The sequence below is a fragment of the Semicossyphus pulcher genome, unplaced genomic scaffold (genome assembly GCF_022749685.1).
Source record: "Semicossyphus pulcher isolate SPU_LCO1_2020_fin unplaced genomic scaffold, fSemPul1.0.p SCAF_1, whole genome shotgun sequence".
Lineage (NCBI taxonomy): Eukaryota > Metazoa > Chordata > Actinopteri > Labriformes > Labridae > Semicossyphus > Semicossyphus pulcher.
The window spans coordinates 24,927,835-24,945,571 of record NW_027211603.1 but is presented as its reverse complement, the minus strand read 5'-3'; the positions used below and the strand labels follow the sequence as shown (position 1 = coordinate 24,945,571).

At 40.2% G+C, this 17,737-nt stretch overlaps 1 protein-coding gene across 1 annotated transcript in view; it reads right to left on the bottom strand.

Annotated features, from left to right (window-relative positions):
* Positions 1-17,737, bottom strand: part of LOC138592048 (CUB and sushi domain-containing protein 1-like) — a 467,070-nt gene that overhangs the window by 59,283 nt on the left and 390,050 nt on the right. Inside the window, exons 40-46 of the mRNA XM_069662659.1 lie at positions 16,936-17,054; positions 16,531-16,600; positions 13,454-13,570; positions 12,685-12,894; positions 10,425-10,613; positions 9,119-9,296; positions 648-793 (exon numbers count right to left, since the gene is read on the bottom strand). Of these exons, the coding sequence (XP_069518760.1) occupies positions 648-793; positions 9,119-9,296; positions 10,425-10,613; positions 12,685-12,894; positions 13,454-13,570; positions 16,531-16,600; positions 16,936-17,054 (1,029 nt within the window). The remainder of the gene's footprint in view (positions 1-647; positions 794-9,118; positions 9,297-10,424; positions 10,614-12,684; positions 12,895-13,453; positions 13,571-16,530; positions 16,601-16,935; positions 17,055-17,737) is intronic.

Sequence of the window (17,737 nt, the reverse complement as noted above, 5' to 3'; positions counted from 1 at the left end):
GCGACCGCTTAACTGCCAAATGTAGGGTTTTAAAACAGCAGTCCTCAAACCACTCGGTGACGTCACAGTACGTCTACTTTGTTCCTAACAGCTGTTGCTCTGGAGATATAAAAGGCTGATGCAGAGGTCATGAAAATGCAAGAACTATTATTATGAATTGATCATAAACTAATGAAAACCTATAAATATTATGTTCTATTTCCGCAAATAGTCCCCTCTGAATCACACATGTGGTCCTTCAGTCCCAATGACAAAGACGACTCAGATGCTACCAGTGATTCCTCGAAAATGTTTCCTTCTCAGGGAAAAGGCATCACTGAGAGACCATGAGATGGACCTATTCTTATCATTTGTTTTTATTCATTCAAATTGTAAGTTGTAGTGGAGTAATGGAGCTAGCCAAAAAATAGTGAAGGCAGAAAAGTGGTTACTCTCTGGTATCTTCTTTTTCCTGTTGAAATGCCCCTGACCTTGTCTCATGTAGCCACAGGTTTTGGAATAAGCACTGAAAAGAACTGCATACACTCAAACTAAGACTACATGAATTCCAAAATAAACATGTATTATTGAGTGAGAAAAGCAGAGGCGTCTGTGTGTGTAACAGTACCTATACCGCAGGTGTATTGTGTTAGAGCGTGAATCTGTACCATGGAAGTTGAGGATGAAGAAGCCTCCGGTTGAAAAGTCAGAGTGAAAGCGGATCAGGACCATCAGGCTGGTGCTGTACGCCGACTCCAATGCCGTGTTGCCACTGAAGACTCCCAGCTGAGGACTGGACGTATCAGGGCCGTCCCTAAACAAGGGGAGAGGGACAACAAAGAGAACTGTTGATGCTACTGGAAGAAGGTTACTGCTTAACTATTGCAGAAGATTAATAGTTGAAGAGATAACTGTTCCACCAATTTACCTTAACTCAACAAATCAGATTATACACTGTGCAAACAAAACCTTTACTAACAAGATTTGAGGTTCACCTGTTAGTACACATATTTTAATGAGGATTTGTAAGACCAGGGTTACTATCAAAAGTGTGACTGAAAGAAATTTCTATAAGTAAGTGTAGTATGAAACACAATCTGTTGCCCTAGAAGAGAAAAAACACATCACAAGAGAAGAGTTTTGAAAGATCGCAAGGTCTAAATTTAGGTAACTATCAAACAAGATATTATAATTAACAGGAATTTAATCAAACCACTTAAGAGTCACCTGTAAATGAAACAAGGTTATGAAGGTAAAATGGATAGGAGTATTTATTTAGCTTCTTTGTGTAGGATTTGATGTCTGGCTCCCGCATCTCCTTGATGCTGTATCAAAAAAGACACTGTGGCAGACATCAATGCTGCTTAACTCCTCCACTGGTGATAAATGTTTCTACATATAAGTGCTTTAAATAAACTCTCACAGTGATTTCACAGAGTGTAGCTGAATATGGCTGATAATGCTATTGCACGTGCCAATAAACAGCCTATTAGCTGGTGAGGAATAAAGGTGATCTAATAAACAGGGAGTGTACAGCAGCATTATTATTAAATACCTATTTTGCATTATGATTTAAAACCAATATAAAGAACATGGAACAAACAAGTTACACATGTATAGTTGCAGATTGCTCATTGGAATACATGGAAAGCATGATTTTTATATACCTTCTTACTCAGCATGAGTTTCTGCCCAGGTTAAGCATCCATAAGCTTTGTTTGCAAAAGCTTTTATTTTTCTTCTTTCTCTCTGGAAATATATAGATTTTCTCTCATTGATCTACCTGCAAAACTGCCCCCCTGACTCACCCCAAAATATACTTTATTACAAAACTAGAAATTATCTCAAAACTGCCTCTGTAGATGACTTACAATGGAAATCCATAAGAGTGATGAAAAACTTAAATGGCTTCATTCAGCTGTGACTGGATTATTAAAATCATGCTGAATAAGCAAACTGCTGACTGGTGTCAAACAGCAGCAACATGCAGCTACAGGTGTACGCACGCCTTTAGAGGAAGATCAGCGGTCAGGATCAGTGTGAACCTCGTATGAAACGTTGCCTGTGGATTTCTTTTCACTGACTGGATTTCATTACAAGGACAAAATAAAGCACACGTCTGGTAAATGCACACGTCTGTTCACTGAAGGCAAAGCAAAAATATTTTCATTTTCTCTTTTCTTTGCTTTTTTTCCTCTGTTTCAAACAAGTTAATTGAACAAAGCCCGTGGATTAAAGGCTTATCTTAACTCATTAAATATTGAATGTTGTTGAAAGGTTACATTTTCTAAAGTTCCTAAATACCCAGTTTGAGGTTTTTAATGAACATGCCATTGGATTAAACAAGGGTTTTAAAATTTTAATTCATGAAGAGTGCCTGGGATCTCTTGGCTACTCAATAATTCAAGGTCCTCTGAAGGTGTTGGAGCTCATTTGGAGAATCCAAATGTGCTTTTTGGGTCATTTAAATCAAACCGAGTTAGAATATTGTGCCTCTATTTTTACCGACTTAAAAAATACACAAACCCCAGAGCAGTATTTTTCCCAGCCCAAACACATATACCATTTAATTTATTAAAACATATATTTTAGGGCTTTATTAATACTTTATGCTTATTTCTAAAAAGTGCAGCGATTCCACAACAGCAGAGAAAACTTGGATGTAGCTCACAGAGTTTGTTAGTGACCTTTACCACATTGAAGTAAGAATGTGCTCCTGTGAAATGAATTCAGTACCTCGGAGTCATAAGATGCTAGCTTGTGAACTGCTGGTGTGAATTTCAACACCTGCTGAAACAACATGGTCAGGAAGGGAAAATGAGATACTCTCCCACATGTTTAAAGCGAGCCTCACCGCTGGATATTAAGATAAAAAGGAGTTTAATGCATTAAGAATTAGCATTGTCTATTTATCTCCTCTGTGTGTCAGGTGTGAGGTGATTGACACGAGCATAGTGCGGATGAGAACATGGTGGGAAGAATACATTTAAATAGTAATAGAGGCTGATATGATTCACAACCAAATAAATCAGTTATTTTTTCTTAACTTTTCCCAACTTCTTTCCACAACACTCTTCAGGGCAATACACAAAGAGTAGGCTGTGGCGGCTCATCACTTTCAACCCCTGTCTGCTGGGTTTACGAGGTCCGACCCACAAAATATATGCAGCTTAATATACAGCATTTCCCCCTTTTATTCTGCTTATAGCATTTATTCATGTAGCAAATTCTATGTGTTGGCTTTGCACAAAGATCGCAGTTGGCAGGACAGTGGCAGTCAAATCATCAAAGTGATCATTTCCTTCAAATCATCCGCACACCTAGCATGACTATGTCTTTGCTTGGATAGAATCCCTGTTTCCTGTTATTAAAAAGTCCGATAGCATTCCCACAAACTCTCTGAAGACCCCGATAATTATCACTTTAACTGTGCGTGGCTATAGGCGCTGGTGTTTGTGAATCAGACTTGTGTTGCAAAGGGCCTAATTTGCATAGAAAGAGGCCAATTCTTCACCAAATGTATGCATATTACCTCATTTGAATATATGCAAACAGAACAGAACACAGGCATTGAGTTGAGGATTTTACCATTTCAAGGTTTTAAGGCTTTGAGATTTACATTTTTTTGTCGTATTTGTGCACAAAAGTGGCACAATCCTTTTGTGAATTTTCCCGCAGAGTCCTATGATGGATAGAGCAATGAATGTACCGCATAAATATCTTAAACTGGTGTTATCGTGGCTATTATTCTACTGATGTCGGATGCGTCATTAAAACCCAAACTGTGACGTCTTTGGTTGTTGGTTAACAAAACGTAACTCCTAGAAATGTCTATTTGTTTGAGATGCATAACGACTTTGTGAAAGAGATAGAGGAACAATATGTTGCTATGACAATAGATATTTCAATTATTTGGGTTATTGGGATGTATCTTGACTGTTGGCTCTTTGGGCTCTAAAGTAGCAAAATATTTTGCACATCTATTCCACAGGACAGGCGGGAGGTAGGAGACAGGTAGGAGAGGAAAACAAAAAATGCAAGTAAACTCACACACACCGTCTAACTTGTAAAAAATAAATTGGATGGCTTACAACGTTTCAGGCAAAATCGGGCAAAACCATTTAGCCTGATGGTTATTTTTATGCAAGTAAGACAGTGTGCAGGAGTTTACTTGCATTTTCTGATGGCTCTTTTGGCTCTGAAAGGCTGCATTATAGTTGAGTAGTGACGCCTTATTCTTGAGCTTCAATGACCTGAATCATGATTTTTCTCTTAAAGATCAGCTCCAGTCATGTTTTAAGACATATAAAATGCTCTGCTTGAAATACTAAATTGTGTCTGATATGTTTTTTTTCCTGCAAAATACGTTTAATTACCTTGTAAAAATCCTCCCAAGGCATCTCCTCCTTCTGCCTCATTAAATAATCTGCACAGTCCCCGCCCACTATGTACTACGTGTCTCTTTTCACAAACTTATAGCCGATAACAAAACCCGTCTCTGCCATCGTTAAGTGGGAACTTGTTGAAACTTACCCAGCTTGAAACATAGTAATTAGTAGTAGTAACTAGTTAATTTTAGTAGTCAGTAGTGAGTTTACCAAAATTACGATGATGGTTACAGCTGGCTCGCACATCGGCGAAGTGGTTGCCATAGGTTGCACTTAATGATATGCATAGTGTCACCCCGTCCATTAACGGGATTGGCTCCTTAGGTTTGTGACATCTCAAACCTGCCAATCTGAAAACGTGTTGTTCAGCCTGTCCTTGGTACACTGCAGTTTAAAAGCAGACAGGCTCAGCCATGGAGATGACTGCTGATGTTGTCCCTGATATGTCTTGTAGCACATGAAGAACACCACATGGAGATGTTTACAAGGTTAAACACTTGATTTTCACTGGAGGGGGTCTTTAAAATGTATACAGACTTTTTTTCAGAGAGGCAACACAAGGATAGATTAGGTGTTATTATTGAATAAAAGCACTAATAGCACACAAAATATTTTAACATTGTCAAATAATGTATTAAAAAAAGGCTGCATTTGATTTTGAGGACACAGCAGGATGCTGTGTTGCTCTGATGTTACATCCATAACCTGCTGTTAGAAAGGCCTAAGTGATATTAGGCAATTAGCCAAACACAACTGATGGAGGACCACGGAGACAGTTTGGCTTCAGTCCCTAACATCTGGGTGCAGCTGCCGTCACATAAACCTCAGGGGATAACAGCGTAGAAACCAGCAGACACACATCACTGGCATATTGTACAAGACATAGTAATGCACCAGGCAAAAGAGAACACTCCCAAGTTAAATCAACCAGAAAGCTCAAAAGAAAGATGGAAGTCCAGAGAGGAGAGAAGAAAGGAAACGTTTCTGGCGAGTCCGTTTCAAAGTCTAAATCTAAATTGTTTCTCTCCTGTGTTTATGACAGGTAACAAAAAGTTTTTGCAGCATCATCTTTATTTTTTTTATCTGTAAAACAGGTGGAAAAACAAAGTTTGTATTTGATCATTTTTCCTTTTTTTTTTTTTAACCGGGAAAAAGCTGAAAAAAAAAACCTTTGAGGAGAGGAGAAAATGTTTGCCAGAAAATGTCTTCTTTTTTTTTTTCATTTAATCTGTGAAAACAGTTCAAGAAGTTTTGGTAGATTTTTTTTTCAGCTTAATATTTCTTAGTGTTTGTTGTTATCATACTCATTCTGCCCAAGAGAGGCTGAAATGCATCGCTGCCCTTTGTTCTAAATATAACTGAAAGCACTGAAAGTACTCAAATCTAAACCACATCAGATGTGTTTTGTGGTGTTGCCTTGCCTGAAAGAGCTCATTAATAACGTGGTTTATCTCCTAATGTTACTTTTGCAAACACACGCACGCACACACACACAGACACACACACACACACACACACACAAACACAAACACACACACACACACACACACACACACACTCACTCATAGGGCTTTATAAGTAAAGTTCACATTTCTTCATTTCACAGAAATTTTATATTTTCCTTATATATTGGTTACTACTTTTCAATAATAGTTGCTGTTTCACATTCTAAGACATATATACAATGTTACAATGTTCGATGTCCAGATTAAACATGTGAAGTTTCAAATCTGTAGGTAAAAGTATGTTGGAGTAATCCCCAGGCTTCTCAGCTCAGGCTGCAGGCTGCTGTGAACACCAATTGTGGGCAATGTGTTACAAGGACTGTCCTTATGAGGCCGATGACAACATGTTTGAAAGCAGGTGCGCGCTGCGGACGTTAAGTGAGGACAGCGGAGGAGCAGCGGAGGAGCAGCCCCGCCTACTCCCCGAACAAAGTATCAAGAGCCGTATAGACAGAGAGTCACGTCAGTGGAGGTCCAATATACTCCATGATCCGCCATTGCGATGTCACAACTCTCTCTACGGCTGTGAAAGTACCGTCAGTCAGTCAGTCAGTCAGTCAGTCAGTCAGTCAGTCACTCAGTCACATACAGACCCATGTGTAGGGCTGACTCCGGTGGTAAGCCAAAAATATTTTTTTCACTGTGAATTATGGTAAGCTACTCCACAGGTATCACAGAGTAAAATATGAAGCTTGAAATTAGCATAATACCCTTTACATGTAGAAAATGAATTGGTTGCTCTGTATGGTCAGATTACTTCTACTTTTGTTTGGTTCTTTAATGTTTACACATTGATGTGATGTATGCTTGGATTTTACATGAATTTTGTGGTGTTTAAAAAAACATCTGAAACACATGATTTTCATTTTTTGTGTTCAAATATTAGAAAGAAGATATGGTGCTCAGCATCTGTAGTGCAAATAAAGGATCTTTTAGTTTTACATTAACATTTTTAAAATAAAATATTTGCCAGTAGCTTTCACCTGGAAATTGCATTTTCATTTCTTCTCAATAATAGGCTGACTTTGTCTGCTAAAATCCATTATGACACATTTTAGGATCAAACTCTTAAAGCAAACCACGAAAAGACCCATATTTAATTGAAATTATGCTCCCAATCAATTTCTTATTAACCCTGACGCTAACACAGGGCATTTATAAAACATGTCTTCACCCCCTCTCTGTCCAATTGAATTCAGAAATCCAAACAGTCAAATGCCCAAATCACGACAAAAGCAGTGGCCCCAATCTTAAGCTCTAATGAATACAATGAGATAATGTCAGTTATCCACTTCTTTTTTTTAGTTCAGCGCTGATGCACATAATTAAAAGTATTCCAAATACAAACTCCATCATTAAAAAAGTTTCAGAAGCCCCGTGTTCATAATATAATTAGGATGTAGGCCATTAATTCACCGTAAACCCGTTGTACCTCTACGTCGCTCCAGCCTTTCACATGAGAAGCACGTTGGTTTCTGTCTGAGTGAGTCAACGGGAACAGAAGACGCACCAAAAACAAGCCTCACATCACAGAATATAAGGTAGAATAAAAGATTTGTTGAAGCACAGATGAGCAGGGAGTGCATCTCTGTCAGAGAGGAAGGTGGCGTGAGTCACTGATGCAACGACCTTTGATCTGGCTGACAACAACTGGAAGGCAATTATGGATGTTTCCCCTGTGCTCACAACGCTACCTACAGTACAGCTGTCTGGAGCCGAACACAACAAATACCTCATGTGAGAGCAGTGCAGTTATTAAAATCTTTAATCTTTGAAATTAGACTCTTTATTTAAATCTTATAATAAAACAAAGTCTAAAGGCTGTACCTTAAATGATTATTGAGGCCTAGTATACTGACGCTGGTTTCAGCACTCCTCTATTTACTTGGCTGTAATGCAGTAGCAGCAGACCTTTGAATCACCCACTCTAAATCTGTCGAAGGCCCTGGAAGGTAGATGGAATCCCACTGGGTCTGAGAAACACGCTCCTCTCTTCAGCGTGAGCCCCCAGCCACTTCCAAATATATTCATGTGTTTGAGATATAGCTGGATTGAACGGCACAGCCGTCCATCATGTACGGTCTAATGTCACATTACAGATGTCTTCTTGTGCCCTACACTCTCTGAATCCGATTTTATAATTCTGTTCCACGTTATATGTGCCAAAAACACATGAATCACCAAAATCAATTTGCTACAGCAAAATAGCTCGATGCCTTGCCTCTCCATAGCTACATCCATGGCTGTGGTGGCTGGCGAGATTGAAAGCCAGTAGTCACCGGCTGTGAATGTATTACTTTCCCACTGCCTGCATTTCAACTGCTCACTCCCTGGAGCTTGACTCTTGAGCTTCAAAATAAAAGACTGACCTCACCCAAACTCCCAATATTTATTTCCTAAACCAAACATGCACCAAAGGATGAACGGGCTCAAATCGTCAATTTTCCCCCAAATAAATTCACTGTTCAATATTAGATTTGACAGCAAACACTATGAAAACTTAAAGTGAGAATTTTCTCTCGGACTGACCCGAGCTTGTCAGATGCAGCCGAGTCCCGTTGGATTTGTGAACCCAGCTCCGCAGCTCCTTTCATTACATTTCCCACTCCCCACTGAATCTCATCATTACTGCCAGAGTTCCCGGGCCCTCTCTGGGTCTGCGTATGGCCATGCTACTGAGTTAGATTGAATTGGTCAGTGGTCCCATTGTAAATGCATTACTCTCACACTCCCGATATTACAATCTTACCTCCACACTGAATCGCATTATTACTGGAGGAGAGCCAGCACGCATGGCACAGAGTGTATGTGCGTGTACGTATTAGGAGCCAATGGAGCTGTGATGCCTGTGTATCAACCATGAGATATATACTGATCCATATGTTGGTCATATACAGATATAGACCTTTGTACACCTGAGACAGTGTCTGTGTAAAATAAAACATGTAATGGATTACAGTGCAATCAATACCAGGGATTGCTAATAAAATACATCCCAAAAAGTCTGAGTGAGAGAAGTGTTGGAAGGAGCGAGGGACAGAAATAGGAGGATAAAAAACAGCAGAAAAAGATGATTCAACTTCAACATCTTATTATGGTGCAGAGAGGAGACAGGCTATAAGTACATCCAAAACTCACCCAGCAGTGATGCAATCAGTCCAAGGATAAAAGGCCACATTGAAAAAGAAGCTTATGCATTTATGTGTTTCTGTGTGTGCATGTAAGTGTGAGCGCACGCAGACTTACCAGACAGCGATGTAATCTGTGACAGGCTCTGTCTGCAGTAAGGTAAAGTTAATATAAACTCCATGTCCGTGGGGAACAGTGATGAGCCAGCTACAGTCCTGGGAGTTGGGGTATTCATTGGGGTACTGAGGTGAATAGATGGTCCCATTTTCAGCCGTGACATTGTAGCCGCAAGGAGCTGTAAAAAGCAAAAGTTATAAGATGATCTATTTGCAAATGTGTCACTTTATTCTAATGTCCCAGACCTGCAAGGTTCAGGAGACAAGAAGAAGTGTTGAGCTGTGGACAGAGAGGAATTCATTCATATGTTGCAGGAGTACAAGCAGAGGCAGCAGTGGAAGTGGTGGAATAAGAGCAATGATTGTGCTAATGATGTATGGAGTCAATGATCCGAGTGACATCAGAATATTTTCTTTCTACTTAACGGCTTACACTGCTCGTTTATGACACAAATAGCATTACATTTACTGAAATTCAATTAGGATAAACAACATTTATTAACTTACAGGTAGTTATTTTTTATTTGTAGGTGAGGGATGGGGATGTTCTGGGGTAGAAATTACAACAAATTTACTGTGTCCCAATCCAGGGGCTGCAGCCTTCAAAGGAGGCGGTCGACGAAAGATGCGCCATTCATAGCCTGCTTCCTGTTTGCGTCACCAGCTGTTCTTGCCCTTACCCTTGCCTCAACAAACGGCGCTCCTGTCGCCTAGCAACAGGTAGCTAGTGAGGTAACTAGCTAGCATAACTAATATCATGTAACTTAACCTATTATTTTAAAGATCATTTGTATCAAGGGCCCTTTGGATTTTTTAAACATGTGTAACTCTAGCTATTTGATTGAACCCAAAAAAGTAAGAGTCCGTCATCTTGTTTGAATTGCCGTGCAATGCATCTCGGGATATGTTGGGCTGCAAAGGATGCACCCAATGGCTCCTTCGTGGCCCAGGAAAATGAGCATTTGTAGGCCGCATCTGAAGGAGCGAAATTAAATTGGGACGGCCTTTGACACGCTGCTGTGACGCAATCAGCATTCAAATACAGCCTTCGAAAGCTGCAGCCCCTGGATTGGGACACAGCTATTATTATACGGCTGTGTTAAATACTTAATTCCAACTGGTTAATTAAGGCATCCCGAGGTCTGTTATTTCTCGATAACAGACCGTTGTTATGTTACCGTTGCTAGGGATGCGGCTCTCATCACACGTTTCGTGTCAGGGTCCTGCTCACCCTGTCGGGGTTCCATTCAGCGATAACAACCTGCTCGCTGTACATTAACCCATTAACTGGTTTTGGTTGCCTTTACCTTCACAACGTGGAAATGGGTGGTTCCACTTCCGGTTGGTCCCGTGCAGGCACGTCAGAACTGGGTGTCCGATCAGAACATAACCAGGGTAGCACTGAAAAGTCACTGACTGGCCAGCGCTGTAGTCAGTGTTGATGATGTCACCGTTGGGGAACGGAGAGGGGTCCTGGCAGTTTTGAAGTTGATAGGCTAAAGAGAAAGAGGAAGAAGAATGAGTGCTGGTTGGAAATTGAATTTCATATCTACCTGGTTTTTAAGAATTAGGATAAAAAATAAGTTTGTTGTTAAACTGGAAAGGCAGGAATATAAATGTACCCTGTTAAACGAATACAATGTAGTTGCATATTTGCTCCCCTGTGTTATGTACTCTTACGAGCAGCCTTTTATGCCTCCTCCCAAAGTCCCCAAATGCGACCACAAAATGACAAGTCCGATTCACTGTATTCCAGCCATTTTTTCCATCTGCAGCTAATGGACTTGAAGGGGCATTAAAAATCTATAACCCAAAGAGGCTACCAATTGTAAATGCAGCAACATCAATAGTCCTAATCGCCTCCTACACACTTATCTGGCACATGTATGCATGGCTGGCCAGCTCTCGCTAGAGGAAATGAAAGTTTCACAGGTCTATTTAGGGCTCATCTCACTCTGCACGAGTTTAATGGAAGTCGAGTCCCTCCATTAGATGTGTCACTGACAGAGAGCCAAGGTGACTGACTTAGGAGTACCAGTTGCTAAAAAGACTAGCCAAAAGGACAGCACCTCGCAGCACAGGAACGAGGACAGAGTACCCGGTCAACCCCAAAAAAAAGACACTAGACAGAGCCAAATGACAGATTGTGCGACGAGATCTCAAAGACAATCTATTCTGGTAGGATCTAAGATATAAGAAGAAACTTCATACAGCACAATCAAAGAGCAGGATGTGAACTGAAACACCTGTGCTGCTGCCAGTAATGGTTAGCCTGTCCCACGCCCAGATGGAAGATGCCACAAAAGATGCTTAGGAACGTCAGAACAAAGATCCTGCGGGACGTTTAGATCCCGACAGGTAAACAAATATTGACAAAACTAACTGGACGTTGTGGAAATGATGAAGGAACAGAAAGGCAAGTGGTGACAGATGTAGAGGTCCCTTGTGGAAGCAGCATCAAGGGGAAGGAATACGAGAGGATGTAGAGATACCTGGGGCTGAAAGAGGAAGTAGGGAGAGTTTGCGGGCCAAAAATTGTTCAATTGGCAGCGGGAGCGCTTTGAGCTGTGAAACTATAACCAAGAAGGTGCAATATCTCAGTGCCAGATACTAAAAGAGGAATCAGAGCTCCCTTAAGATTTTATTAGTGTGTTTGGGTCAAAACCTCAGTGTTTGGGTGTTTTTCTATTTTATCCAAGCTGGTTTTATAGCAGCTACAACTTATCCCAAAACACTTTTTTGGGCGTGCAAACAACCTCCTCAGCCTTGAGCACGGAGCCTGATCCAGTTCTGTTGACGTGTGCAGGGGTAAAAGCGTGCATCCAGGCTGGAGCACTACCGATTTTGTTCATTGAACACAAAGAGGATGGCATTATGAACCTCCTGATGGATTGCAGTTTCCTCCTGTCTACTATCTTTGCTGTCAGTGAAAAAAAAAAGCCTTTTGTGCCGATCAATGGGATCCAAAATGTAGTGTTGTTGAAAATCGGGGGGAAATGATAAAATATGATCATGTGAATCTGTTTTTGCTTATGCGCTAGTTAGAAGGCCTTGCTGTAGTTATGTTTGTGTATTGGCCCACAGTGCATCTCTTGTGTCTTTGAAGTGAAGCACTCAGGGCTACAAGTAAAGCCTGCCGGACAGGATGCCTGTCTCTTACAGGGGCTTACTAACAACCCATCTCTTTTAATGATGAGTGGAAAGCCATAAGGTTTTCTAAGTCTTTAGCATGACTCATCCACGGATCAAAGCTCAAAACCTCGGAGCAACATGTTTTCTCATCCTTGCCTTCATGTCTCGGAGTTTGGACGGTTTTGTAATTTAGGGAAAATGTTTTGATGTTAATTTATTCAGAACCATTCAGCCCAATCCTTTAAATACCTATTTCAAGAAACTTCTTTGTTTTCCCTACACAAATATGGAGAGGCTCAATCTGAACACAAGTATGTTCCTTCGGTTCCTTCCTTAAAGTGGAAGCACCTGCAGTAAACCCTATGGCTTTGCAGGGTTTGTGGCTTTTAGTATTTGTAGCCACCTTAACGACTCTAAAACCCCACACAAACTCACCCTGATAGGTCAGCTTGAACCCGGGCCTGTTCTCCGAGTGGTCACTGTAGAAGTGGATGATCGTCAGGTGGGTGGTGCTCAGCAAAGGGGGTGGGATCTGCGAGCCAGTAAACTGTCCAATCAGAGCAGAGCTGTGCTGTGGCCCCGCCCTGACCTCGAGGAAGTCATGGTTGTCTTCAGAGGAGAAGTTTAGGAACTGAATATGGGCTCCTAGAATATAAACACAGAATATAACAGACTTTAATCCATGCATCTACACTGTATATGATAAATACTATATAAAATGATATTCATATACCCACAACTGTTTATTTTCATGCAATAAAAGTGGTTATTTTAAGGATCAAATAATAACTACAGATTTTTTAAGTTTAATATAATTAATATTATTTACAATATAGAGATACTCCTCCGGTTTTGTTTTCTAAATGTAGTTTTCTTATCATTTGCGTAAACAACTATCAAATTCTGACATTAAAATTACATTGTATCATTTAAAAGTGTTAAAAATACACACACAGGGACATATATATGCGATGCCAATAAAGCATAAAAACTAAGTGTTTAGTTACTGCAGTTATTAAATAGCACACACCATGTGTCAGCCTCTAATTAAACATGTGGCGAAGCTTTCAATAAACCATGTGTAGCTGCTGCAGACACAGTGCGAAAAAAAAAAAGAGGGTCTGTGTTTCTAAACTACACTAACAGATGCACGGATGGTGACACAGTCTTTTTAGGCATGCACTTCTGTCCCATAACACCTTACCATATCCAGTTGGCAGTGTGATTTGCCAGGTGCAGTCCAGGTTTCCGGGGTAGTTGCCAGGGAAACCTGGACTAAGGATGACACCACTCATCTCAGACAACACCCCGCCGCAACGAGCTGACAACACAGGCAGAGCAAACACATTGTTAAAACAGGCAACAGTGTACTTTAGAGATCATCACTTTATCCTCTTTGCTGCAGCAGAAGGAAGGTTACAACACAGCAAAGAGCCAGAACTGTTAGAAAATACAGAAACACAGAGCAGACAGAGGGGGTACAGCAACCTTTCAGAAGAACAGGGGGATTTGGAGTGTCAATATTTACACTCACACAAAAAATAGAACAACGTCTGCAATCAAATTTAACAATTCTACTTTTACTAAGTTCAGTTTTAGTTTTTGTCCTCCCTATTGATACATGAGGGGATCAGAACATAAGAAACACATGTGAATATAATGCAGACGTTTGCATGCGGTGATGAAAATGATCCAACAGGCACTGAACCCTTACTTGCTTCTCTGGTATGCCTCTTTTCTTTGCAACAGTCCAGACTGTTAAGGTGAATAAAACCCTTTCATCTGTCATCATGACCAATGTCGGCGCTCCCCAGGGTTGTGCGAGTTCAGCAGTGCTTTTTACTTTCTATTCAGATGACTGTCGTTCAGATACACCAAATCAATATGTTCTAAAGCATTCTGAAGATACAGCCCTGATTTCTTTGTGAAGTAACTCAGACGACCCCAGGCAGCGCCAACATGCTGTGAACAAAGTGGTCGAGTGGAGCGACAATAATGCTCTTGAGATAAATACAAAAAAACCCTGGAGGAAATCGTATTTGGTTCACCATCTGACTCTCATGATGCTCTAATCTTTATTAATAACAAGAAAATCAAACAGGTTTGTTCTTATGAATACTCGGTGAAATGATCGACCGTTTGTTATCCTCAAAAGACCACACTGACTTTGTTTGCAAAAAGCCAAAACAAAGAATTGATTTCCTTCGCTGACTGAGATCTTTTGGGGTGAGTAAACAAATTCTTCTTTTGTTTGTTGTCTGAGTGTCTTACAGTACTGTAGCCACATGGTATAAGTGTCTGTTCACTGTGTTAAAGTCTGAACTGCTCCACCAAATAAAAATGTACTTAAATACTGTAGGCCAATCACTCAAGAAACTTTATGAATCAGTCCACAATAATAACATGTTAAGACTGGCAAACAACATTGTATCTGACCCAAACAACGCTCTGAACAGTCATTATGAACCAGGGGTCTCCAACCTTTTTTCATCTGAGAGCTGCTTTGAAAAAATAAAAGTGGCCAAGAGCTACTTGCATTCCGTCGCTGTAATTGCTGGTGGCGCCCCATGTTGATTGTTTTGTCGACTGAAACGTTGGTACCACAGACGAGGCACACACACTTGTCCTTCACATGCGTGAATAAAATAGTATGATTTCTGCTTTTTCTTGGAGTGGCTACCTTCATTGTCCATCTTAAATCTGGCTAAACAGGGTAATAGCACTGAACTCCTCCCTTTAACTTAACTAGCGTACAGCATAACTGACCCCACCTGTCCATGGAGGTTGCTGCAACATTGCTGTGATTGGTTAGGTTCAGACACTAACAAACTTGCCAGCGTCGCTGTTTTTTATTGACAGCTGATAGGCCTTTCCTATTATTTTGTATTGGAGGGAGTGGGACATCTGTGTGTTTAATTGAATTGAAGTGGGAACAGGCTTTCAGGGTGCATTTATTGTCGCCAGGTTTTTGTACAGAGTCTGTGAACCTTATAGCGAGCTACTAAAATCCAGGCTGCAAGCTTCCGGTAGCTTGCGAGCTACCTGCTGGAGACCCCTGGTATGAACTATTACCATTAAACCGGAGATACAGGATCCCAGGTTTAATAAGGTTAGACTGACTTCATCAGTCCATTCAGAAATTAAATATCGAGCTGAAACCCAGATCAAAAGTACATTAAAAGGGCTTTCTGTGTTATAAAATGTTATGTCAGATCTATCTATCTATCTATTAGGTGTATTGTCTTGAGACTTGACTTATGGCATTTGTTACAAAAAAATATATCTATATATACAGTTTATACTTCAATAAACTGACTTCATCCTGGCTTGGACCATGTGTGCTGCATTTTATGGTACTTCTTTTATTGACAGATTCTGACAGGATTGTTGGATCCAAGTGTTTCTGCCTGAGGGGAAATGTTTGTTGGACACATAATGAAAGGTTTTAGACAAGACTGAGTTTAGTAAGTCCTGACATGTCAAGATTGAGTTTAACTGGAATTGGCTCCCCCAGACCTGCTACAAGTTTCCACCAAGAACTGAATTATTCAGGCCTGAACCCAGACATCAATGTAATCACGGTTCCCTAACACTATTGCAGAAGTTAGGAAGCCTTTGGCTCTCAGCACTAAAACAGAACAAAATTCTGTTTGTGCCCAGCAGGTTTATTGATCGCATAGATCGCTGACCCCATGTCAGTCAAGAAGTTGCTTACTTCCACAAATCTGAGTTTGAGGTGATAACATTCCCACCGCACGTTCTCATCCAGTCATTACTATTTATTTGATAGTAATACTCTTGAAGTATGTTACGGTTAGTGGATGAGTGTCATTTTAAAAAGTATTCATCTGCCAAATTACATCATGGAGCTGTTTCAACAACTAACAAGGCCAAAACATTTTTTAACTGACTTTGGTCTTGTAAGAAAAATGATGGTATTTGACAGTATTTCTTATGTGCTATTGAAGAATTCCTGACATGTAATCATTGACTGAAATAAACTATTTCTTGTAACCCTCAAAGCAAAAAATGAGTAATACAATATTAAACAGTAGCTTTCCAAGAAACTCGAAAGAAAACCTGCCCATAAACCTGTAACACGCTCACGCACTCACATCTCTTATCTTATTATTATGTTTCTGTCACTTTGCTGTGCAGACTTTAAACTTAACGTGAACCTCACACCTGCAGGACATATTTGTTTTCCCCTATCCGGTGGACGGATCGATCATTCATTTTAGCAGAGCAGTGTGTTTGCATGTGTGAGCGTGTGTGTGTTACCTATACAAAGAGGAGGTGGGTAGTTCCATCGACGCACAGTCCCAGGCATGCAGGAGATGTGTGAGTGGCCCTGAAGAGATTAGGTTAGGTTAGGTTGAAGCACAGATATGTAAAGGAATGTTGTAACTTTTTCATCAACACAGTGAAGTTCTTTTCTTTTTTCTATTAAAATACTTAAGAATAAAGTGGATTAACAAGGTGCAATTTAGCGTCTTTGGCAATTAAGAACTATCTAATCTAAAAGCCAAGTATTACAAACAGCAGTTTGTGTTCTTACAGGTTTTTCTCCACAATATGTAGACTGCTTCTTTTATAATTCATTTTAACAATGTATAATCATTATACATATGCGTGTATATATAATACATATGTGTACTGGTCACTTCGTGCATCTGTGTTCAGTACCTGTAATGTGTACCCAGGTTCACAGGTGAATGCCACCACCTCATTGACCATATATCTGTCCCCTGCTTTGATGCCGTTGGCTGGAACCATTGGCTCTGGACAGGTGGTGAGACCGACAGCTGCAGAGGAAACAAAGGACAAAAACAACATAAACACAGTGAACCATGTCTGTGCTATTACTTATCCTTAGCAGGTAAACATTGCTCAGCCTTTGGCCTTAGTCACTTTCTCATGATAAACAAGTGGAGCCATTAGTACTTCATTAAGCTTTATTATCAAACTAATCACGGTCGACTTAAATCTACTTATTTTACACTATAACCCATTTTATTTCCTTTACTTTTTCTTTGCTTTCGTACTTAAATATTTAAATTCCTGTCTTCTTTTATATCTTGTATGTTACCGCTCTCTGAAATTAAACCCAACATATACAAGACACAATCCCTACAGTTGAATTCATCTCTGAGTTTATAGCACTTAAAGGATAGAAGTGTCTCTTGGGTAAATTAACTATGTCAAAACATTGGAAATGAACAATATTTCAACTCATTTGACAAAAACTAAAGTGGCAGATTAATTAACATATGCTCTCTTAAGGTTTTCTCTCTAAAATATTTATGATGTAGAAACTACAACAACACAAAAAAGCCTCTACAGCGTCAGAGGTGTCAGCAGCCTCTGAAAACATGTGACGCTAACATAATGACTTTGGTTGTGTATTGTAGTGAGCAGCAGTTATCTATTGTCTAACGCAGCGGAACAGCTGTAGGGATCTTGAACAGCACTTTATTTGCTTTCAACA